Genomic DNA, 25,942 nt, shown 5'->3' with positions numbered 1-25,942 from the left:
TCTCTCTCTGTGTGTGTGTGTGTGTGTTCATGGGAGGGGGTGCAAAGTAAGGCTACTCAAGGTACAAATGGGGATGTGGTACACACACCGGACCAGAAATCTTAACACTTTTTGAAATCAGCACATACCAAAATAAAACTACCCCCTGGTTCCTCAGATTTGAGTAGAAACTGGTCACACATTTTCAGTGTTTTCCTTGATTAATTGTGCTTGCAACCTATGCTGATCACACAATAAAAATTATACTGCTCCTGTAATCATAATAGCTAGGAACACAATTTTTAGATGTCATTTTTTAAAAAGATATTATACTATGTGTTAAATTTCCATTTGTAATTTGAGTACATTTTATAGATTAATATGTTAACCACTTAGAATGTTTTGCAGTAAGTGTATCAACTTCTACAAGCTTAGGGTTAGAGACAGAATCTCATTCTTCAATGACCTTTGAACCCTGTGGATGCACTTTCTTCTGGATTCACTGCAAGACTGGAGGGGTCACCTGCTTATAAGGCCTTGCGGGTGGTTGCTTTGAGTAGCACAGATGTCAAGGAAATTGCTAGCCCGCTGACTATTTTGTTCCCTATCAATCTTCTTCATCTCTTTTCCAGGTCTCAACCATTTTCTCCCAGTCAGACAAATGGTGAGAGTTCAGCAGAGTTGTTGTCCATACGGTTTCAGGTGAGCACCCCTCTGCTTCTGACACCAAGTCTCTAGATTAAAGTATATGGTGGGGCATCCTGAACCATGCATTTTATGTGTGTATTTTTTGTCAGTAATTTACACCCCATATTTCTGTCAAAGTGACTAACAAAGATTTGAAAACATCAATAAATACAATTAAAATATTAAAACAAGACAGAATATTAAAAAATACATCTGATAAAACTTTAGAAAATAGTACCTAGGGAATAAACCAGTGGGTTTTACTTTTACATAGAACTGTGCTGCGTAACAATTCATTAAGAGAGCTAATGATTTAACGGGAATAAAATGGTTTTACTTGCCTTCCACAGAGCAAGAAAAGCTGAGGCAAAGTGGATCTTCCTCAGGGGGGCCTTTTTCTTTTCCTCTTCACATACAGAAAGGCAGCTGGGCACTGTTCCCTTGACCCATCAATACATATCTAACCTAAGTGTGGCCCTCTGCTACCTCTTACCTGGCCCTCAGAACTCTTCACAGGCCACACCTCCTGCCTGGGTTACACCTCTCACTGAACCTGTTCCATAACTGCCTCCAGTTTTTTGGCCTAGCGGGAATCTGTCCTTGGGCTCTTGAACTGGCCTCTTGCTTCCCTGATGGAGAGCTGCAGGTGTGGAAACTTGCTCGCTGGGCCACAGCTGGACTGTGTGCAAAGATACAAGTCTCCTCCGCTGCCCCAGCTACCGCTATCATGTGCTCCAACTAGGAATTCAGCCTTTGGTCTAAAAAAGAAGTCCGTCCCCCACTGCATTGATATTGCCCCTCTTCTGCCATACTATAGAGATCAGGGCTGTGATATTCCTTTTTCCTAAAAGTTAGCATTACAAATAGGCACAAAGTGAAAACCACTGGACAACACAAACATTGATGGGTGTTATCTATTCCAACATTCCTTATACCTGGCTCATTTAACTCAAATCTTGGGATAATGTTTTTCTTTATTTGCCTGTGTATAATTATGTAAGTTTTCCTCCTTCATCCATATCAAGAATCTTCCTTCGCCATCCTACAATTGACAGAACAGTGTCAGTTTTCCAGTGTCTCACTCAACCAATTTTAGCTGCAGTGATTACCACATTTTTCGCTCTATAAGACGCACCAGACCATAAGGCCCACCTAGTTTTTGGAGGAGGAAAACAAGAAAAAAAATATTCTGAATCCCAGAAGCCAGAACAGCAAAAGGGATCGCTGCGCAGCGAAAGCAGCGATCCCTCTTGCTGTTCTGGCTTCTGGGATAGCTGTGCAGCCTGCATTCGCTCCATAAGACGCACACACATTTCCCCTTACTTTTTAGGAGGGAAAAAGTGAGTCCTATAGAGCAAAAAATACGGTATTTGCCAAACTGGTTGTTTTCCTATTGGCAGCAAGCCATCAAGCACTTTCAATCCAAACATTTAAAGGATCTGTTAAAAAAACACCCCAATTCAACCATTTCACAGATAGCTTTCCAGTACTGCTTTGCTTTCAGATAATTCCAACACAAATTGGAAAAAGCAGCCTGATATCTCCAGTATTTATATAATAAAATTCTATGCTATATCCTGTTAAGTTTGGTCAGAATGAAGATGTAACTAGACATGCCTTTCCCAATGTGCTGACTGGGGCTGATGGCAGTTGGAGGGTGCCGGTTTGGGGAAGACACTTGTAGCAGATCCATGATTCGGATCTCTTATTGTTAAACACACAGAGACACATGTGCACATAGAAAGAGGCCAACGTGAGACACGTACTCCAAAAAACACATACTGTGGTTTGAGTTGTGATCACGTATCTCTGCCAGGATATGAATATAGGTGATACATGGAAATGTATCATTACATCTCAGTTTGTTGAGAATGTCAGCTCTTCAACAAACTTTCAGGTGCTTATGGGTCATTCACGGATACAGGCCTCTGCTTGCCTTTGTTGCTGAATTTCTGTTTCCATGAAAGCCGAGGCTTAAGAGGTTTATGTTGAGGGCTTCTTCCCCTGGGCATCCATCTCTCTCCACCTACATTTTTGACATACAATCTTTTTCTCAGATCCTTTGTAGTTTTCACTCTGATTGGCAGCGGCACCCTATGAAAGGTCCTTCTCTGATAGTAGTCTTCTCCTGCACTACTTCAGCTGCTGCCATGGGATGAAAGTTTATTCAAAAATAAGACCAAGACTCTTGCAGCATATTACAATGTTGCTGAGATGTCTACTCTGGCTGCCAATTTGTTACTTGAGTGTAGCTGCACCCATTTTCCAAAACTCTCTGCCAGTTAATGCTGGGTGTGTACCTTTCATCTATTATTATTATTATTATTATTATTATTATTATTATTATTATTATTATTATTATTAACATTATTTTTATAGCACATAGTGCCAAATAGACATTAAGTGACACTCACTTAAAACCTTTTGGCACCAACTAAAATCTATTTTGTTTATGTAAGCCAATGCAGACATGTAATTTTATTATGTACATTGGTTTTTTAAGTGTTCATTTTAGCTATGTGCTTATAAATTTTATGTGTATTTTCCAAAGTTTGCTTTTAAAGTCTGGTTTTATTATTGTTTTCTTTTTTCTAACTGTTTCTTGTAAACCACTTAGAGATTTTTGTTAAGTATTATATAAATCTTGTTTTACAACAACTTGACAACCTGAGGAAATGGCCATGGAATCCTTAATGGGTTGGGGGATGAGTCACTGAGCCCTAGCCGTTCCCAGACACTTCTGATAACCTGAGAAAGGAAGCAGTTCCATGGGCAGGCTCTGACAGGTGATTGCTGCTCTGCCAGCATTGTCCTGCCTCAGTAATCACATTGATGGTCCTTCCCACAGAATTGATTCCTTTCAAACTTTCCTAACCCTGCATGGGAACAAAACAGGGCTGAGCCAAGACTCGTGTTATTATTAAAGCAGGTAGAGGAAAACTTCCTTGTTCATTAACTTTTGAGATACCATCAAAGAGTAGTTAATGTTGATTATTATGGGCTATAGGTGGTGTCACTTGGATTTTCTTTACCTACAGAAGGTCCCAGGTTCAACACCAGCATCTCCAGGTAGGGTTGGGAATGTCCCCTGCCTAAAACTCTGGAGAGGTGTTGCATTTAGTGTAGACAATTATGAGCTAGATGGACCAATGATCTGACTTGGTCTGATGATCTGAGCTAGATGGACCAGTAATAAAGCAGATTTATGTGTCTCTATGCAGCCTATCAGGGACACGGGTGGCGCTGTGGGTTAAACCATAGAGCCTAGGACTTGCCAATCAGAAGGTCGGCGGTTCGAATCCCTGCGACGGGGTGAGCTCCCGTTGCTCGTTCCCTGCGCCTGCCAACCTAGCAGTTCGAAAGCACGTCAAAGTGCAAGTAGATAAATAGGTACTGCTCCGGCAGGAAGATAAACCGCGTTTCCATGCCCTGCTCTGGTTCGCCAGAAGCGGCTTCATCATGTGGCCACATGACCCGGAAGCTGTACGCCAGCTCCCTCGGCCAATAAAACGAGATGAACGCCGCAACCCCAGAGTCGGCCACGACTGGACCTAATGGTCAGGGGTCCCTTTACCTTTACCTATGCAGCCTATCTGTCTTGATGTGGTTTTTTTATGGACTTCTCCTCTAGGATGTTGTAAGAACCAGAGATGATGGTCAGAACTCAGTGAGATCTTCCTACTCCAGCCCAGCCTCCATCAGTCCACGGCCCAGCAGTCCCTACTCTCCTTCATCTCCTGGATACCGAGCTGGTAGCCCATACAGTCCCCAGAGGCCTGACCTACCCAGTGAGGACAGAGGGGAATCCGTGGTGAACAGCCGCAGGTATATAATAATCCTGATCCATGTGACTCTGCCTCCTGTTTCCTGTAAGCAGCCAGATGCCTCCATGTTTGTGGGTTTCTTCCTGGCAAGAGTCCTCCCTGCAAAACATTGGAATTTGAGGTCTACTGCATCAGTCCAATGGAATCTCCATGGCCAGTCATAGCAGCTGCAACCCCCTTTGGTTTAAAACACAGCTAGATCACTCTCTTTCTCCGTTTGAATTGAAAGGGGTGTTTGGGAAAATGCATCAAAACACAGTATTTCATAAGAAGCAACAGGATAGATACGGGAAAGGTATGGATTGTGACTAATGTCATCTGTACGCCACTTCCCGAACCAGCAGTGGAAGCACACTGGGTGAAGAGTAAACATGGATATGTACACAGCCTAAATCATTGCATCCCAGTGAATTCCATAAGTTACTGATGCATTGTATAAAATATTTTCTTTTGTCTGACCTGAATTTACTTCCAATCAAACTCATTGGATGATCCCCAATTCTAGTACATGTGGGAGAGTCTAATCTTTGGACTCAGCTACATTAGTTTTTTTTAAAAAAGTGTTTTATATACATTATAACACTGTGCCACCAGATGGCGCAGTGGAGATTTCCCACTTTGAGATTTACGTGTTTTCCTAAAACACTTTTTTGATGTGTCTAGATCAGGCATAGACAAACTCAGCCCTCCAGATGTTTTGGGACTACAACTCCCATGATCCCTAGCTAACAGGACCAGTGGTCATGGGTGATGGGAGTCGTAGTCCCAAAACATCTGGAGGGCCAAGTTTGCCTATGCCTGGTCTTGATCCAGCGTCTCTCTTTTTCTCATTCGGGTATCATTTTATCAGCAACTCTGAGGTCCCCTTTGGACATCTTTAAATTAAAAGGCCCCAAATGCTTCATCCTTTCTTCTTGTAAAGATATGCTTTCCGCTTGCTCAATCTGGTTGCCCCTTTCTTTATCTTCTTCCAGTTTTGTAATATCTTTTTTGAGATGTGGTGACCAGAAGTGTCCCAACAATATTCCAAATGCCCCATAGATTTTAACATTGTAATGTTGTTTTGTTTTGTTTTCAGTCTTCTTTCTAATATAGAATTTTCTTTGTCATTTTTGCTGTACATTGAGTTGATGGATTCACTGAGCTGTCCAGAATATCTTTTTCTCGTTGGTCAGGGTGCATTCAGATCCCAGTGCACTCCATTATGGAGAGAGCCTTTTGGGACTCTTCACAGTAGCTTGGGTTTTCTCCCTCCTAAAAGAACATCATGTTTCTCTCTCTCTCTCTCTCTCTCTCTCTCTCTCTCTCTCTCTCTCTCTCTCTCTCTCTGTGTGTGTGTGTGTTTGTGTGTTTGTGTGTTTGTGTGTGAACACTGTCAACAAAATTCTGGGTGGTGGGAGTTGTAGTCCAGCAAGATCTAGAGGGCCACTGATAATTATTTGTTACTTCTTCCCTGTAATGTGCAGATATTCACTGTAATATCTGTGTTCTCCTTTCAGCTTACATTCTCTGGAGAGCTCGTTGGGAATCTCTGATGAACCCTATGGGCAGCAGCATTCAAGCAGCAAGCAGGTAAAGATGCTTATGAGACTCCTTGGAGCCCCGGGGATAATGCCTGTATAGGACCATCGATGTATCCATGCTGCTGTATGCTTGGGGATGAACCCTGTCCTGAAAGTGTGCTTTCTGGAGCCCTGTTTCTGCTGCCCCCTTTGGGCTGTGTTCTCCTTAGCTTCTGATTTTTATCTGCTTTGTTGCACGTGTTGCTGTGTGTTAGCAGCACACCTGGCTATGGGTGTTTGCTTGTTTTTACCTGGTGTCTCCAAGCAACAGCTGGGAGCTGGGGAGGCAGAACCAGTTTGGGGAGGCACTACCTGCATCTCATGGACACAAGAGGCAGGGTGTTGGCAAGTGATGCAGCCTCACAAATGCTCTGCTTGCCCCTCCTTCCTCCTGGGATCTATTAAAGTGTCTATTCAAAGCAATCCCCCTGACTGTTTTTGCCAAAGGGACCTGCTTGTGTTGTTATTTTTTTTTTTTGGGGGGGAAGCTTGTATTCTGTGGCAAAGCCTCACTCCTGAGACAGCTTTGCAGTGGAGCCTATAACACTGTTCAGCTGAGCATCTCCTGTAATGTCAGCAGCTCATAGCTTTCAAGAATTTATATTGAGTTTTTACTTGCAACGGCATCAGAGACAGTGAGAGAATGAGAGAGAGAGAGAGATTCGCAGGATCCTCTTGCCATTTTCTAGCTCCATTTTGTTTAGGTACTGTATCTCTCAATTGCTTCTTTGAGAAGGAATTGTGAGCCTTCTCTCTATTGAACAAATTGACATTGAGATTCCTGCATTGCAGGGGGCTGGACTAGATGACCCTCGGAATCCCTTCCAACTCTACAGTTCTATGATTCTATTATTCTGTGACATGTGCTTCAGTTTTGTTTATAGTTGGGGTGAGAGCTGAAAAGGCCGCAGGTGTGGATATGCACAGAGGATCTATGGCTTCTCATGGCACATTGAACATGAAAGAGAAAGAGACAGCTTCCAGTGCAGGCGGTGGCTAAACTCTACAGAATTTGCATAGTTCTGGTTTTTTGAAACAAGCCCATCATCATTTTAATCTTTATGATAGCATTGAGAACTTAACAATATGTGGGCAGTGCTTTGCTTTTTAAATGCTTAAAAACCAGAGGGGCCTTGGTGATCAGGTTGTCTCTGGCCTCTTCAATAGGAACATTTTCCAGTATTTCCCTCCCCCGCCCCCTGCAATGCACACACATGCCATCCTATCCCCCTCTCTGTCTATCTTACACAAATATTTTCTCTTCCTTGGACCCATGTTTTTTGTGAATCCCGAGAGAGAGATGGGGGTGGGGACAGTTCCAGATTGTGCAATGAAATGAAGCATGTAAATTAAGTTCATTGAAGCAGGTCTGCCTTGTTTGCATAATTTAAATTGCAGGATTTTGCTTTTGGGCTGCACTGTCCTGAAGGTTTTAGGTGGGTGTCAAAAGCAAAGTCCCACTCCAGTCCACCACAACAGAACATTAAAAAAACACACACACATTAAAATATAAAGCTCATCACCACTACCTTTGGCCAATTTAATCCTGATATTCACAGAATTAAGACCAGACAGGCTGGTCTTAACATTTAATAGGGCTCAGGTTAGATTTAGTTGGTAGTCATAGAGGATTCCATACTAGCAAAGCCCTCCTCTGCACTCCTGCAATCCAAACCCATTAGTCTTAGGTTGTTGTAAAGCAAAGGGAGAGTGAGCTGGTGTCACACACCATTCTCTCTGCCTCCCCCACCCGTGGCATGGGATTAATAATTCCAAGTTACCTGCAAGGTTCTTGTATGGATTACACCTAGCTAGTGCAGGTGAGACTCAAAAGTACTATACAAAGGTTGATTTACCATTAATAATGATTACAGGATGCTTTCATGCTCCCTAGACATGCTACAGATGCCAAGACCTTTCTGGACCTGTCAAGTGAGCCTCCTAGCCAGTTTCCCTGGGTGATCCTTCTGGAATGCCCCTGTCCTCCCTCTCTTCCTATGGTCTTTGTTGAGCCTCCTGATTCCTTGCCCATGTGTCCTGGCATCTCGCTCTCCTGTTGCTCTTGGGCTGGGTGCTGCTGTTTGTTTGCTTGCTTTGGCTCCAGGGGCCGCCCGCCCTCTGCTTTCTCTATGTTCTGGGCCTATTTTTCAAGCCCAAATTGGGAAGGGAGGTTGGCCCCAGAGCGCAGTGCTTGCCAGCTGGCACCTGGCTTGCCCCAGCCCCTCAACCCCTTGGCTTCTCTGTCATGTTTTTCTTTCCTTCTTCGCATTTATTTGCTTAAGCTCTTGGCCCCATTGGGTGGCCTCCTCCCCACCCAGCGGTTGCATCAGTGGTGGGGGCTGAGATTTGAGTGTTGGAGGGTGGTTAAATGAGGCTTAGGCCTCGTTGGTTTCCTCTTATCTTATTTTCCCCAGAAAAATTCCTTGGCAGTGCAGTTCTTCAGATGCAGAGAGCAGTAATTAACCTAAAAGTGTTGCATTTCTTACGTGACCCCCAAATTAAGGAGGAACCAGCTGCAGGCTGTCAGTCTGTTTCCATTCTTCCTGGTGTTCACAGTTGGAAAGTTTGGGTGCAAAGAAAGATTTACTGGCAGGTGGGTGCATGTTTAGGCATGTGTCTTCTACAAGGCTGGCCCATAGCTGAGACGGCAGAATCCAAGGGGCAGCAGATCCTGTTGTAGATCTTTATTCCCCATCCCCCCCGCACACACACCCCTTGTTCCTGCTATAGATGCTCACTCACCCATGCCACTTGTGGTCTGCCTCAGGGGTCAAATTGTCTTGGGCCAGCCCTCGTGTTCTGGCTTGGACAGTTCAATGGACCATCCCTATGAAAAGAGCCAGAGTCTTTCTATAGTGAGCTCACGGGACTAGTTTGGTGCTTCCAGGAAGCTAATAAGCAGGGTATAAAGTCAGTAGCTCCCCACATTGTTGCTGCCCCAGCAACTCTCATACAGTGATAGACATTATGGAAAAGGGAGGCTTCATTTAACAATCATGTCTAATGCTATTGATGGGCCATTCTGCTCCAATGTTTGCCTAAGCTTCTTAGACTTGGCAATCAGTCTTTCTCTTGTTGGCCTGATCAGTAATGCTGTCTTCTGCAGAGTAACCTGCCCTGATGTCTGAAAAGGCATAGCAGTAAACCTCAGGTTCTGTTCCATCTCTGACATCAGTCTCCTAGCTCTAACCCCAGTCTTCCAGGCTCTACCAAAGCATGAGGGTTTGTGACTATTTTTTATTATTATTCAGAGTTGGCAACCTTAAATGTGTTTGGGGATGTGTGTGTTTGTGTTTGGTAGGTCTCCAAAGTTAGGCCAGTGGAGTCACTTAGCAAAGCTCCATGGAATGGTATGTAGGCCTAGGCTGGATCTTTGCATGGGTTTCATTATTCCTTGGAACTGACGGTGTCTCTGTGTGCTAGATGGGTGGGCACTCTGGAACCAAGGAACCAAGTCTTTGCTTGGAGGGCAAAAGAAGCGTGCTGAGGTCCAGCTGAAATCTCCTTTGAGCAGACTGGCATGGAAGGGGAAATCTTCCCTTCGCTGGGTCGGTGTGGTGTTGTTGAGAATGGAGATCCTACGCAACACTGATTGCTGTGTTCCTATCAATTCCCTTGCACTCTGCTGCTTCCCAAAACATTTGCTTCTAGTTAGGAAGGCCATCTTCAAGGCCTTTAAACAGGAGCAGATGCAGCGGGTAAGGAAATTTTATCATTTGGGCTAGCAGCAGTGCCGAGCTTTCCAAATATCAAGCTGCTTGGGGGTGGGGAAAGATGGGTAGAAGTCACACAGCAGAAGAGAGGAACAGAAGAGCAGCAGGACACTGGAAGGGTGGGATGTGGGATGTGTTTCTGCATGGTGCCTGTTGCTCTTACCTATCTATGTCCTGGTGACTTTCCCTGGATTGCTGGGTAGAGACTTCCTTCCCTTCAGTGTGTTCTGCCCAAGCTTCTGCCTCACTTAGGGCTGGGAGCACACAGACAACCTGTTCATTGAGCTTTCATCCTGATCTGCTTGCAAGAGATTGGACCCTTCTGATCTGCCCAGTGTGACCTAACCAGTCCATGACTAACCTCAAGAATTGCCTCAGAAACCTCATCAGTCTCGCTGCAATGGGATGGAAAGAGAGAGTTTGGTAACATTGCCGTTCACCTACTGGTGATACTGTGCTCTAAATCCCCAGAAGACCTCTCCCAGCAATTCAAGTGTTGCCACATAGGAGAAGAAGTTGTCTTGAGCCATCCAGGGAGACCTTGCACTCCAACTGGCAGGGCCTTTCCAGGGTCGTCAGCAGAGGCCTCTCCCACCACCTGATGCTTTTAACTGGAGGCGCCCAGGACTTGGCTGCCTGCTTTCTGTACGCAAAGCACGTGGTCTTCCACTGCAGCAGCTCCTGCAGCCTGTGCCACTCGTGACCCCTGTGGTGCATCTTGTCAAGAGCCTTCTGTTGGATTGGACCAGGGATCTACCAAACCATCCTCATCATTTTATTTGTATGCCGCCTTTCCAAAGTTAAAACAATGCTCAAGGTGGCTTACAATATGACAAGATTTACATAATTACCAACATAACAAAGGTCATAAACAATAAATAAAACACATCAAAAGGTACACAACCAAATGGAAAACATTTCCACATAAATCATAAAATCTAAAACTAAAAATACAACATTAATATCAATAACAATTTAAAATGACATAGATAAAAAATAAAAGCAATGTTAAAAGAGGAGCCCTCTCTGTCGAGCGGCACCAGCCCTTTATGGAGCCTGTCAGGCCAGGTGGAGAGAGGCAGGGCAGGGCCCTTCAGGCTCCCAGCAGGCAGTCCTGGGCCCTTGCTCAGCCTGAGGGCCACATTCCCTCACAGGCAACGTTCTGGAGGCCGTCTGCTGGTGATGGATGGGGCCTGGTGCAAAACAGGGCTGGCTGAGCAAGGAGCACATGCCAAGGGTGGAGCGGAAGGAGCTCAGTTCTGCTGGGCAAAAGTATCCCCAGGGAGCCAGAGATTTATGCTGAGGTGCAGCAGAGGCGCCAGGTGCCCCCAATATTTTGGGGGCCTGGCGTGCATTGCGCATGCATGACGTCACACAGTCTCCTGACCAGTGCAGTCTTCCGCAACATTGGGCCGGGCCCCCTCAACATTGCGGGGGGTGGACCCCCTTCAAACACATATTGAGGGGGCTGAAGACACCTCTGCCCCCTAGAGCTGGCATGCCTGGGGTGTTATAAAGACTGGTGGGTGGGTGGGAGGGATACCTGCATAGAAGCCTATGCCCATATCATTCTGGGAGCTCTGGAGATTCCCTGAAAGCAAAAGGATGTGGGGTCCTTTCTGGTGCTCCTGACTGATGCTCACTTCCTGGAGCTCTGGCCAAAACTTCTCAGTCCTGCTGCTGCTTGCAGTCTGGGCACCATGCTCCTGGCAACTGTGGCTCAGCAGGGATGGCGTTGCCTGGCTGCCTCCTGGCAGTCATGTTTTCAGCACCTAGTTGCCACAGTCGGTGTAAAGGGGGCGCAGCAAAGAGCCCCAAGTCAGGTTTCCACCCTTCTCTTTCTCCACTGGCCCCCTCGCTTCTGTGCCCCCTTCTTCCCCTTCATCTGTTCTGCTTCTTCCCAATTAGCAGCTGGAAAGTGTCTTTTGAAGGTGTGGGGCTCCCCCTTGTGGTTGGTGCATGCCCTGAAACAGAGAGGCGTGAAGGTTGTGGAAAGGATTTTTGGACAACACATCACTCTGTTGGGCGGTTGAATGTGTCCACCCAAAGGCTTTAGGCATTGATTGTTTTAGCTCAAGGATGAGTTATGGACACAAGAATGTGCAAACTTCTTCTTCTGCACCCTCCACACACCCTTGCAGGAAATGAGTTCAATGTAGGGTTAACCTGTTTAACTTTAGCCCCATTCAATGTACAACTCTCCCGGTGTATCCTCAGAACAAGCTTATAATGACTCCTTGCCCTGCTGTAATGCAAAGTGCATCTTGCCTTGGGGACCCTCCCAAATTGCTTGTAGAGTTTCCTTACGATGAAGTATCATGTGGACGGTCCTTAAAAGCCATGAGAGGACACGGGAGGACTATTGCAACAATGAACGTTGCTGTTCTGCTCTATCACTTCTGATTTCACAGAGCAGCTCCATTCTTTATGGTTTGCTACCTTCACAACAAGGTGTGACACTGTTGTTCCCATTCCACTGGTGATCTGAGGCTGAGACAGGGATTTGGCAAGAGAGTGAAAGGCATCTTTCACTCTCTTGCCAAACAGGGAGAAATGTAAAGTATTGCACTTGGGCAAAAAAAATGAGAGGCACAAATACAACATGGGTGACACCTGGCTTGAGAGCAGTACATGTGAAAAGGATCTAGGAGTCTTGGTTGACCACAAACTTGACATGAGCCAACAGTGTGACGCGGCAGCTAAAAAAGCCAATGCAATTCTGGGCTGCATCAATAGGAGTATAGCATCTAGATCAAGGGAAGTAATAGTGCCACTGTATTCTGCTCTGGTCAGACCTCACCTGGAGTACTGTGTCCAGTTCTGGGCACCACAGTTCAAGAAGGACACTGACAAACTGGAACGTGTCCAGAGGAGGGCAACCAAAATGGTCAAAGGCCTGGAAACGATGCCTTATGAGGAACGGCTAAGGGAGCTGGGCATGTTTAGCCTGGAGAAGAGGAGGCTAAGGGGTGATATGATAGCCATGTTCAAATATATAAAAGGATGTCACATAGAGGAGGGAGAAAGGTTGTTTTCTGCTGCTCCAGAGAAGCGGACACGGAGCAATGGATCCAAACTACAAGAAAGAAGATTCCACCTAAACATTAGGAAGAACTTCCTGACAGTAAGAGCTGTTGGACAGTGGAATTTGCTGCCAAGGAGTGTGGTGGAGTCTCCTTCTTTGGAGGTCTTTAAGCAGAGGCTTGACAACCATATGTCAGGAGTGCTCTGATGGTGTTTCCTGCTTGGCAGGGGGTTGGACTCGATGGCCCTTGTGGTCTCTTCCAACTCTATGATTCTATGATTCTATGATTCTATGATCTGTTGCCAAGATGGACATGGGGCTCAGCTTCCCAGACATAAGACAAAGTCTCATCTGCTGGATCAGTTTGGCTCCAAAGTGGAGGTGCAAAGTATCTCATGAGACTGTACAATTTGAACTTTGCATAATTCCCATGATTCACCTATCCCTGTGGCTAGCAAAACTTTTTTTTTTTTTTTACAAAATATCCCAATAGATGCAAATGCACATAGTTAAAAGAATCCAGCTTTTCTTCAGTTCAGGTAGCAATGTATTAATTACCTTTTGTTTTTAACACTCACCTTTGACTGTGACCTCCTTCCAGTATTATATGGCAGAGGAGTAGAACATATCTTCTGGGTGGGCAGTCTGCTGCCAGCAGTGTGTATTTTGGTCTGCAAGCATGTTTTTTGGGGATAGATTCACAATGGGGAATTGTAGTGGTGATGATGGACAAAAACTTTCAGGATCTTGTTCCGACACGTGTGTGTAAGAGGGAGGGTGAGAGTTTGTTGGGGATTGAGTGTGCTGCAATTCCACGGAGGCAGATTGTGATATTAGGTACACAGTTAACCTGCAAGAAAATCTCGGCTTGTTTGTGTGCCCACCGCTGTGTTAGCATTTTATTTACGTATTGCATTTATATCCCATCTTTCATATGAGGAGCTCAAGGGGGCATGCATTGCTCTCTCTCCCACCCAAGCTATATCTTCATAACTTCCCTTTTAAGTCTGTTAGGCTGAGAGTGTGTGTGTGTACTGGCCCAAGGTCACCCAGTATGTTTTGTGGCTGAATGGGGATTTGAATTTGGGTCTACCCAGTCCTAGTCCAACTCTCTTAACTGGTACACCACACAGGCAAGTTTCTAGCCCAAAAACATGTTTGACAGGTTGGTGTTCATGCTCAACCTCAAAAACCTACAAAACCAGGAAGTTAGCTGAATTAGATTCCTGTGCTTAGGGGTGAAACTTCTTGTCTATGTCTTTCTATCTCAGTTCTTCTCCCCCCACCATTATTTTATCAAATTTGTGTCATTTACACAGTTTTCCCTGGTGCTGAATTTGGATTGTTTGGCTGCACTCACCCCTGGTTGTGTATACTCCTCTTATTTTGGCAATATGGGTTGTGTAGCAACTGCTTATTTTTATGGGGCCAAGTCCCATAATGTGTGATGGTCAATTAATCTCTTCCTGAGGCTGAGAGGCTCCTTGGGCCACTCCTTTCCTACAGAATGCATTTACACCCAGCCCCATCTCTTTCTGCACCAGCTGCAGGAGCAAAGGAGCATCAGGCGCTCTGGTGGATCTCCAGTTACAGTTCTGCTTCCATTAAATGGATCTCCGTCCCCTGGAGCATATTCACCTCGCAGCCCATGGGAGATCAGGAAGGACCAGGACAGGAACTCCTCTTCCTACCAGCGCCGTTACAGGTAATCTGTCTAGCTTACCTGCTGTTGCCTAGTGGCTAAGGATGCTTTCAGACTGTCTGTTTTGGGGTGGGATTCAGTCATATAGCAGCCGATTCAGGTTCATCATCATCACCACTTTTAGTTTGTATACCCTCTTTTTAGATACATGAGGGTTTTGTTGGTACTGAAGAACCAACAAAATGTACAACAAATGTACAACACACCTTAGAACAATCTAATCCAATACAAATAAGTCCTAATAAAAAACATGACTTAAAATTTACAATTTATATCAAATAAAGGTTGCACAATAAAAACTGTTTTGGATTTCATTTACAGAACTAACCCATTTCCCTAATAGATCAGACTTTTGCAATAAGGAAAGTGACAGGGTAGTGCAAAAGTGTGAGATAACATTTGCTTTAAACTCAGTGTCATCTGTCCTTCCTGCAGACGAATCGGAGTGAGTGCTCCTTAGATAGGCAACAAAGTCTAATCTCCCTACAAACTAACCAGGATGAATGTTCAATACAGTGGTACCTCGGGTTAAGTACCGTATTTTTCGTTCTATAGGGCGCACCGGCCCATAGGATGCACCTCGTTTTTGGGGGGGGGGAATGAATAAAAAAAAATTATTCCCCCCCCAGCCGCGGCTGCCGCCCCAAGCCTTGCGCACACCTGCCCGAAGCATGGGGCACCCTCCGGAGGGCTCTGCATGCTTCGGGCTGCAGGCTGCCGCCCCAAGCCTCGCGCGCCCGTCGGGACCTCCCGCCAGGCGCGCAAGGCTTGCAGACACTCGCCCGAAGCACGGGGAGCCTTCCGGAGGGCTCCGCGTGCTTCGGGCGGCAGGCTGCCGCCCCAAGCCTCGTGCGCCCGTCGGGACCTCCCGCTGGGCGCACAAGGCTTGCAGACACTCGCCCAAGCACGGGGAGCCCTCCGGAGGGCTCCCCGTGCTTCGGGCGACAGGTTGCCGCGCCAAGCCTCGCGTGCTCCCGCCGGGCGTGCAAGGCTTGCGGACACTCGCCGGGGCTGCAGGCTGCTGCCCGCAAGCCTTGTGAGCCCGCGGGAACTCCCGCCGGGCTTGCAAGGCTTGCGGATAGCTTCCTGAAGCCTGGAGAGCGAGAGGGGTCGGTGCACACCGATGCCTCTCGCTCTCCAGGCTTCAGCAAAAGCCTGCATTCACCCCATAGGACGCACACACATTTCCCCTTCATTTTTGGAGGGGGAAAAGTGCGTCCTATGGTGCGAAAAATACGGTACTTAATTCCTTCCAGAGGTCCGTTCTTAACCTGAAATTGTTCTTAAACTGAAGCACCACTTTAGCTAATGGGGCCTCCCGCTGCTGCCGCGCCGCCGGAGCACGATTTGTGTTCTCATCCTGAAGCAAAGTTCTTAACCCGAGGTACTATTTCTGGGTTAGCGGAGTCTGCAACCTGAAGCGTATGTAACCTGAAGCATATGTAACCCGAGGTACCACTGTAAATGGACTGCCTGGAAGCATCTATTTCCGAAAATTTTTGAAATAATGTATGAGAAGCTGCCAGACCAAAATGACACTTAAGAGTGCTTCCAGGTGCCAGGGCTCATGCATTCAATATAAGGAGAGCTAGCAGAGCAGGTACTTCTCAAAACACAGAAACCTTGTTTGCACTTTGGTAGAGTGATTCCTGCCTTTCAGGCCGCATAGCTGTCAACGTTTTCGCTTTTTTAAGGGAAATTCCCTTATTCCGAATAGGATTCCTCGCAAGAAAAGGGAAAAGTTGACAGCTATGTACATTGGTTCTTTGCTTCTATGGGCTTCTGTGGTGTTGGCAGACAGGAGTGGCTGGGGGTCAGAGTTCAAGGGCAGTGCCACTGCCAATGCACATCCCTCTGTCTTCTCCACCAAGCAACTGTAGAGTAGGGTGACCAAGGGCCCTGCTTTATTGTTTGTTTGCTGCTTCTTTTATTTCTGTAGCCTCAAGAAGTTCTCCAAGCAGCCTGCAAAAGGTTCTCAAAATAAAATTGCTCTTGGATCTGGGACAGGGGCAGAAAGGACTTTGTTGTCCTCGCATAAAACACCCTCTGAGCCAAAGGAGTGGGGTGAGCGGTTGGATTCTTCTGAGCAGGAACTCGCCCCCCACCTCAGTGTCCCAGGCTCCATCTGAAAAAAATTGCAATGGCAACCTGAGAAGTGGGGCAGACATTTCAGTCCCAAACCTCCCTGAAATCACAGCACCTACTTTGAGGGGAGCTATTTAGCTCCCCCCCCCAAAAAAAACCAGGCAAACCACTTTGATGCAGTTCTAGGGAGTGTTCACATTATGCAGCGAATGCACAGTAAACAAGTGTGTGAACACAGCCAGAGTCTCTCCCTGGGTCACCAAGCAGCAAACTCAGCCAGAACTTTAGGGTGGTTTCTGCTTTCTCTGCCTAGAATACAAATTCTACAAATACCCCCACAGACCCTCACTATTGTTCCCAGGCTATTTCCTTAGGTGGAGACCAGAGGCAGATGGCTTTGTATATACTCCTGTTGACTCTGCATGCAGACCCTTCCCGCTGCTGGTTGGGGAAGCCACGAAAACACACATTGGCCACAAGGCACATCTGTCCTGACCTTTCATGTGAAATGCTACACTTTGATGTGTTTTCCCCCCAAACCTGCTTTGATCTTAATTGAGAACTGCTTACAGGGTAAAGATATCTCAGCCCCTGGTATGAACATATAGCGGGAGATTAACATACACATCAAACTGTGCCAATGTACACACAATATGCAAATGTGGTTTGAAATGTAGTGAAAAAGAATGACCTTGCTGAATTTTAAGCAGGTGATGTATACACAGCTTATCTCTCGTTTTCCTGGAAGCAGGGCGTTGGCCTACTTTGCTCTTCAGGGAAAGCATTAGAAAGAAGGAGTTGTGACAGAGGCTTGTACCGTTGTGCGTTGCCTGCAGAAGGTGGAGAGAGAACTTTTTGTCTCCTTTCTCATAAGACTAGAAGGTGTGGACATCCACGTTCAGGACAGATAAAAGAAAGTGCTTCTTGCAGCGCATGCTCCCACAGGAGGCAGCGATAGCCACCAACTTAGACGGCTTTAAAAGAGGATTAGACAATTCCGTGGAGGACAAGTCTGCCAGCAGCTCTGCCTTCATGGTTGGAGACAGCCCGGCTTCAGAATACCGGTTCCTGGGAAATCCAGGAGGGGAGAGTGTGGTTCTTGTGCTCAGAACCTGCTTGGGGGCTTCCCACAAGCATCTCGCTGGCCACTGAGAAAGCAGGGTGCTGGAGAAAGATGGACCACTTGCCTGACTCCGCAGTCTCTCCCTATGTTTTTATGTTCTCCTGCTGTGAGGCTGGGCAGGTGAGGGTTAATTTGACGCTGCTGACAAGTCTAGAGGCTGGGCAGGTGTGTCAGGCAGGGCGTGTTGTACCTGCACTCTCAGGAGAGTGAGCCTGATCAGGTCTGGAGACAGGCAAGCAGGAAAGGAAATCTCTCTGGAGGTGAGGGGGAGCAGGATTCAGTCCCTGCTGAAACACTGAGCCCTTGAGGGTCAGTATACCTGCCTGGAAACAGCAGGTGGAGCCTCCTTCCCAGGGTGGGACATTTCCTGCTGCTTCTTGCTCTCTGCTCCCTTTCCCAGAGGTATGTTTGTCTGAGAAGACTTCAGAGGGCTTGGGGCCAGGAGAACACCTTCACTCGCAGGGGAGCTGCTTTGGTGAGCTGGCTGGGGCTGATGGGAATTGTGATCCAAAATATCTGGAGGGCACCAGGGTGGCGAAGGGGTCCTAGGAGAGGGGCTGGCAGGGCAACTCCACAGCCAGGACTCGAAATGAGGAGGGGCTGGGATGCTTCTCTGAGTCAGTGAAGGGACCATTTCCATTTTCTGAAGTCCTGGCTTACCTGGAGCCAGGGCCAGTGCGTCCAGGAGGTGGGCTGAGGCGGCTGCCTCGGGCAATGGAATCTCGAGGGGCCCCTACAGGCACCACCCGCCCCTTCTGCCACAACCAGAGAAGTTAGGAGAAGGGGCGGCAGCTTCGGGCAACACCCTGCGGAGTTCATGTGACATTCCATCTCACCATTTCTGCATTGCAGGGGTTGGACTAGATGACCCTTGAGGTCCCTTCCAGCTCTACCATTCTACATTCCTGTGATTCTGCCACTACCACCACTTTTCCTCACTTCTCCTGTGGCTGGGGGGGCAGCAAGCAAGGCATTGGTGAGGGCAGGGGTGGGGGTGGGGCAGCACCCTCCCCTTTCGCCTCAGGCGGCAACATGGGATAGAAGAAAGAAGAAAAGGCTCCCATTTCTCTCCTTGCGCCTGCTCACAGCAAACCCTCTGGAATCCTGCATCCTTCTACTGAGGCCCCTGTTGTTCTGAAACAGTGTTCAGGTGTGCCTCTTCCTGGATCTCTCCTGGTCCCACCTCTTCCTGAAAGCTCGGCAGAATTATGTTGGTGATGGAAGACTGGTTTGTCCTGTCCTCCTGGGCTATAAAAAGCCTGAGGTATTTTTCCTCTTCCAGAACTGACTGGCTGCATTTCTTCTCTCTCTCTCTCTCTCTCTCTCTCTCTCTCTCTCTCTCTCTCTCCAGTCTGGATACAGAGCCAGCCATGCGCCATTTGGAAGGGGACTCGGAGGTCTACAAAATGATGCAAGAAAATCGTGAAACCAGGGCTCTGCCGCGGCAATCCAGCACCTTCCGCTTGCTCCAAGTAGCTCTGGAGTTGGATGAAAAAGGTGAGGGTCGAGGTGGCTGGGAAGGAAAGCAGGAAAATTGTGTTTCTTTGGACTTGGGAGTCGCAGGCAAAATGCAGCCACCACCATAAAATGTGGTGTGAAATACTTCCTAATGCTTCTGGTTTGGTCTGTCTTCTTGTCCCAAACTGTTTGCTTGAAACTTTTGCTTTTTTTCATCTGAGGCGCCGGTAAATGCTGAGGTTGTGTGTGAGTCCATGAGAATACTTTTGTAGTTGAAGGCAAAGACCAAGAGACAGGTGGCCCAAGTTTTCTGTACAGGACTGCAACTTTGAATTAGCAGGTTAATCAACTAAAAATTAGAAACCTAGGAAGCTGCCTAATGCTGAGTAACATTCTTGGTCCATCTAGCTGTAGTGTTATCTATACTGACTGGAAGTGGCTTTCCAGGATCTCAAACAGAGGTTTCTCCCAGCCTGACCTGGGCTTGAACCTGAGACCTTCTGCCCACAACTTGTTGATGGCAAACATTAATCCGTTACTCTGTGAATGAATTGTTTGTGATAGAGTCTGTTTTGGTACTGTTATGAAGGGAAATAAAGAAAACATTAAATATTGCATTTTCCTTCTGACCATTAGTAGATTATCTATGGCTTTATTAGTTTACAATGTATCTGGCTTTGATGCTTTTTAAAAGGCAATTAATACTGAGGGGTTTGTGGGAATGATGAAAATTTTGCTTCATTAGATTAAGTCTGCAATCCTATACACACTTACCTGGAAAGAAGGTTCATGAAACACACTAATGCTCTGAGGAGATGCACACAGGGCGGCACATTATTTAGAATCTGTTGCCAGCCTGCCTCTGAATCCTGATGTGCCCTCTTGCTTGCTTTGGCAGGGGGCTCCGTGACTCACTTCCCCAGCCCGCTGTCTCCCAGCGCACAGAAGCCGGTCAGCAGTTCCATGGCCGGCGGCGCCCAGAAGCTGCATGTGTGTGAGAAGTGTGGCAGCAGCATCACGTGAGTGTTTCTCTCCCTCGGATGGGACGCGGCTGTGGAAGGGGTGCCTGGTGCTGTTCTGGAGGGATAAGAGATGGGCTGTTGGCCATAAGCAGAGCGGGGGTGGATCTAGACACAGGTTAAAAACACTATAAATAAGTCAGAAATTAAATCGTTACAACAAAAGGGGGGGAAAGCCTATGTAAAAATACATATAAACTCCTTTTTGCTCTCTGGCACCATCTGGTGTTGGATGTTTATAACGCATTCAAAACGTATTGTTGTGAGGAATGTAGCTGAATCCGAGGAGACCTTTGCCACTCTACACTTTCATGGTATTATAACCACAGTAGGGACCAGTTATGCATTGCCATCTTCTGGGCAGAGGCCAGAACTGCAATTTGGAGCTTGTGAAAGTTCACTGTGGCCTTTTGAAATGAACTTGGTGGCTGAAGAGTAGGGAAATTGCCAAAAAGGTCTGGGGTTACTTATGTGTACACTATTATGGCATTGATGATGAGGAAATTTTTTACCTGCCATTCACCGTATGGTCCCAGGGTAGATTATAGCAATATAAAAATACAATACTGAAAGTGGTTAAATCATTTTACAATCAGAAGATAATAATCAGAAGAATAGAGTGGATCCCAAAATATATGTATTGGGTGTCTAAGGCCAGTGTGAAAAGGAGTGTCTTCAGCATACAGTGGGAGCTATGCAATGTTGAAGCAAAACACATCTCTGTGGAGAGGAAATTCTACAATTTAGGCTCTGCCACAGAGAAAGCACTCTTCTGGGAATTTTTTGTTTACTGCAGTGGAAATGCCATAGAATTTTTTCAGTAACAAAAATATATGCCATTATATATGCAAATATATGGGCAAATATGGGTCCTACTACCTTTGCTTTTCATTACTGATTACATTTGTATCCCCCAGTCTCCCTCTAAATTCAGGGCAGCACATTCCCACATTTTCTCCTTGAAACAACCACCTGAGATGGTGGGACTGAGAGAGAGTGGCAGGTCCCATGTTGCTGAATAAGTTTTTGTGGCTGAACCAGACCCAAAGCAAACACTCCATCCATTGCGCTAAGGAGGCCAAATGGTTAGGGTGCTTGATTACATTTCCAAAGGTTTATTTACTTAGTTAAGATATTTATAGTTTGTCCTTCATCATGTAATCCCAGGTAAATAGTAAAGCAAATCCTAAAGACAATTAAAGAGCAAGCGAAAACATATCACACCTATTAAAAATTCAATAATGACGCCCTCCTTGAAATGGCACCACCTGTGGCTCTTAATTGCAGTGGCAGATACATACTTGCACCCCACAAAAGTTTGGGGAAACAGGTAGGTCTTTACCTGGCAAAAGTGTCAGCACCAGTCATCCTTCCAAGGGGAGGGCATTCCATAGATGGGACACCGCTTGGTACTAAGGTCTAACTTTGATCTAAGTTGGTACTCCAACTCAAGGAACCTGATGTGGTACACCCTCCCTCCCTCCCTCCCTCCCTCCCTCCCTCACACATAAAAAAGGTATTTCCCTCACAGACACACATTCATACCCCCTTTCTCTCACACCCACGCACACATGTACAGGCAACTTAATACTTCTCTCCATCTTTCTCTCTTGCACCCCCCCCCCAGCTTCTATTCTGCAGCCCCTTTGCACACACAGGGCTGCCTCAGTCCACTTTGGCACCTGAGGCAAACCTCAAAATGGTTCCCCCACCAGAGAGGAAGATCTACATCAGGAACAAGGCGAGAATAAAGATCTACACTGGGAACAAGGTTGGGAGCAGACCAGCAGTGCCTCCTCTTCACCCAGCGGCTGCTGTAGAGGGGACATGAGGGGGCTGCGGGGGGGGGGGATCTGGCCTCTAAGGAGTGTGTCACAGATGTTGCTGCCACTGCCGCAGCAGCAGTGGGCAGTGCATTCCTTGGAGGATAGATCTGCTGTCACTGTGTCTCCTGCCATCTGAAGCAGTTGCCTCACCTTGCCTCATGGGTGAGTCAGCCGTGCGCTTGTGCCCCTTCACATATATGAAGGGAAAGGCATTGCTGTCTGCCTAGCCCTCAGCAGGGGCCCAGGCTCCCCTCAAGGCTGCCACTCTCACTCAGCCACATGCCTAGCAAAGCTGTTCCCTCACAGGCAAAGTTCTGCATGTGTGCATCATCACACCCCCTCAGACTTTCCTGGCTTCCCCTCGGCTGCGATGTCAGGCTCTCCTGAGCTCGCTGGCTTCCTCTCGCTCACACACCTGCCCACCCAAGCTGCTCCCTCCCTTCACACCTACAGGGGAGAACAATAGGAAGGGAGAGCTGTCACTCACGGCTGGCTGCACATGCACACAAGAGTGCTAGCATGCCAACTCCTTACAATTTTATATATTGGAGAGAAATGAAGGTGTAACTCATTTTTAAGGTGCAACAAACTTTGGTTCTCATCTTGGGACAGCGTAGAAGCAAGAAGAAAAGTGTTGTTCTGTTGGGTTGAAAAGAGACACAGAAAAAGCTTGGCTGTGGCACTGCGTGTACCTAAGGCAAGGAAATGGAAAGCTTCTACTGACTCCATGAACCAAAATATCTCCCTACCTGCCTGATTCTGCCCAGGATAACCAAATGGGCCCTCCATGAGCAGGGGGAGGATGCTGAAGGCTCCCTGGAATGGACACAGTGCTGAGAGAGATTTTGCCCTAGTCATTTGTTTAAAGGGGAAGGGGGCCGAACCAAGATAATAAATGATGATAATAAATGATGGTGGCAGTCTTTTGTTTGGCAGTGTATGTTGGGGGAGACTCTTGCACAGAATAACACATGCTTGTGTGTCTATATGTAAATTGTGTTGTGGCTAATATGACAAAAGTAACTAAATCTACTGCGTTGTGTCCCATGCTAGCCCTACTCAGAGTAGACCCATTGAAATTAAGACATACCTAGCTTAGATCCATTAATTTTGATGTACCTACTTTGAGTAGGATGTAGTTGAACACAACCCATGCTCCTGGCACTGCCCCATGCTCTCAATACTTTCTCCACAATCCTGAGGGCTAGAAACTTTGCTCTAAACATGCTAACATTAAATTTTAATGGGGCACCAGATTCCAGAGTTTGCATCAGGTGCCAGTCATATCTGTACTCCCCTCTGAGTCATGTTTCACTGACTGCACTGGTTGTGTCTCCTGCAGGACCCAGGCAGTGAGAATCCAAGAGAACCGCTACCGCCACCCCTCCTGCTACATCTGCACCGACTGTGGCCTCAACCTGAAGATGCGGGGCCACTTCTGGGTTGGCGAAGAGATGTACTGTGAGAAGCATGCCCGCCAGCGCTACCAGGGGGCAGCAGGGGGCAGCCCTGTCACAGCCGTCTACTCCCAGTCCTAAACTGCGCCATTGGCATGCAGGAGAACGAGCAAGAAGGAAGCTGGTGTTTCCTCCACCCTGGAGGCTTCTTCCCAACATCTAGTCCGTGTGACTTCCAGAGGCGTCCCTGGGCCTTTTTCGATTGCCTATCAGACCTTTCGCTTCATGCACAATCCCAGCCAGCCAGGATTCTGCCTGCTGAGACATACAGGGAAGAGGAAGCCAGAAGGGCTCGGGGATCTAGGGAACAGGCAGGGAGCCCCTCTAGGGAAATGGCATTTTCAGCTTCTGGCCTATTTCTTAGAAGGGCAAATGTCTCCATAGCACAAGCTTGGGCACATTGGGCACTAAGCATCTTCTGGAGGGATGATTTGCAGGAATAGCCAAAATTTCCTCTCTGCCAAGCTGTGCCCGCAGAGGGTCTGTTTGGGGCACCCCATGGAACGCAGTGGTGCTGCCCCTGCCCACCCCTGTCCCATGGGTAGTGGAAGCCAAACCCAAGTGGCTCTTGCTGCTTGCAGGGTAGCTAAGCCATGTTATTCCCTTCTGCGTCTCTAGCGCCTCTTTCTCGCCACAGCTGCCACCTGTCCTGTGTCGATGTAGAGATGGAAGAGGAAAGATTAGGGGTGTCACTGAAGCACTAGGTACTGGGGGGGCATGGATGCAGCTTTGAATACTGACTCTCTGTAAAGCTTCTATAAAATAATCAGCCAGATCTCTATATGAAATATAATATATATGTTGTATGTATGTATAATGTACTTGCTTGTGCCGGCGTGAAGGGGATTGGAGAAAGGAGAGTCTTTTCACTCTGCAGCTCCATTTTAAGGTTTTATAACAGCATGTCACCCTCCCCTCAGCAGTTGCACACAGGACAAGAGTCTCTTACAGTGGTACCTCTGCTTACGAACTTAATTCATTCCGGAGGTCCATTCTTAACCTGAAACCGTTCTTAACCTGAGGCACGCTTTCGCTAATGGGGCCTCCTGGTTCTGCTGCGCTGCCGGCGCACAACTTCTGCTCACATCCCAGGGCAAAGTTTGCTACCAGGAGCATCTACTTCCAGGTTAGCGGAGCTCATTACCCGAAGCATTCGTAAGGAGGACGATACATAATCCGAGGTTCCACTGTATTTCGGGAGGGGGAAAGGGCAGCCTATGGGGAATTCCTCATCATACGAAATGCCCTATACAGTGGGTAGAGGCTGTGGGAGGTGGCATTTTAATAGTTCTCCCAGCTATTTCTGGGCAGGGAGTGTGCAATTTGAGCACTATGCCACTGACGACTGCAGTCTTAGCTTATTGTCATGAGCTAAAGGAATTGCTGTTAAGTGACTGGCAACATAGAGGCACAACAAAACCGGATTGACTACAGATTACCTGGCACATTCTTGTGCTCAACAAGCAAAGACCATGCAACCAATCTCCCTTTTGATCACTAGCAAGCAAAAGGTGTAATAGTATTAGGTATGGCAACTTGCATCTTGCAGACAGTGTGTGCCATAGCAGGGAAGCTATATCAGCCTCAAAAACAAAACATGTAAATGAGATATGTGTACATACCCTAAGGGTTTTTCTGTATGATCCTAACATCCTAAGTGTTGCCTTGCTGAATCATACAAAGGATCCATCTAATTCCATGTTCCGATTCCAACAGCCACTGGACATTCTTCCAACAGCTGGCTGTACCACCTTCTTAAATGTGGTGCAGGTAGTCAGCCAACCACTAGGGTAGTGAACCAAAGGTAGTTCTGCCTCCGCCCCGCAGTCACTTAGAGATCTCTAGTTTCTGGCTAGCAGTGCCTTGGATAAAGAATATGCAGCAGATGGTACTTGCACATAAGCAAATGTTAAGCACTTTAGTATCTGCTTAGAGATGGTTTGAAGAGAAGCAGACACAACAAGGGCCAGTTGAAGCTGTCTCCTTGTAACCTGTTTAGAGTAGGACCACCCATTCCACCCCACTTCTCTCTCTCTGCCTGTGTGTTTTGTCTGCAAGATGCTGGGCTGTTCAGCCTGGTTAACAGTACATGGCGTGTTCAGACTGCACTGGGGGTTCAAATAAGTTCAGTTCCTTCCTGTGTTGTGTGCTATCACAATCTCCTTTCTCATATGTGGGCTCACTTTGTTACCGGAAAAATCCGAGGGCTCCCTTGGACAAAAACAAAGACACCAACCAGGATAACTTGGAGCAAAACAGCAGCCTGTAGGCTTGGCCTTTATTGAACTGTTGCAACAGGGTATTCCCCTCACTTGCAGGAGAGAGGAAAGACACAGAAAAATGGTGTGCAAGACCTTATAAAAACTTTTGAAATTCCCATCCTGTAGGTCAAACCCACCCCCAGAAACATCATGCATACATTACAGAAAGGAGGGGTTGAGGGAGGAGTTGTGGTGGTAACCTGAGTGTCCTGTCACCTGGC

At 47.0% G+C, this 25,942-nt stretch overlaps 1 protein-coding gene across 3 annotated transcripts in view; it reads left to right on the top strand.

Annotated features, from left to right (window-relative positions):
- PDLIM2 (PDZ and LIM domain 2) overlaps positions 1-24,270 on the top strand; it is a 57,178-nt gene extending 32,908 nt beyond the window's left edge. For 2 of the 3 annotated variants that reach the window (XM_053367033.1, XM_053367035.1), the window contains exons 4-10: positions 612-681; positions 4,298-4,491; positions 5,990-6,062; positions 14,332-14,495; positions 19,052-19,197; positions 20,057-20,177; positions 23,346-24,270. In XM_053367033.1, coding sequence (XP_053223008.1) covers positions 612-681; positions 4,298-4,491; positions 5,990-6,062; positions 14,332-14,495; positions 19,052-19,197; positions 20,057-20,177; positions 23,346-23,541 — 964 coding nt within the window. In that variant the 3' untranslated portion in view covers positions 23,542-24,270. The remainder of the gene's footprint in view (positions 1-611; positions 682-4,297; positions 4,492-5,989; positions 6,063-14,331; positions 14,496-19,051; positions 19,198-20,056; positions 20,178-23,345) is intronic. The other variant, XM_053367036.1, reaches the window with a different exon arrangement.
- Positions 24,271-25,942: the final 1,672 nt, after the last annotated feature.

Source organism: Podarcis raffonei, chromosome 15 (genome assembly GCF_027172205.1).
Source record: "Podarcis raffonei isolate rPodRaf1 chromosome 15, rPodRaf1.pri, whole genome shotgun sequence".
Classification (NCBI taxonomy): Eukaryota; Metazoa; Chordata; class Lepidosauria; order Squamata; family Lacertidae; genus Podarcis; species Podarcis raffonei.
This window is presented reverse-complemented; position numbering and strand designations above follow the sequence as displayed.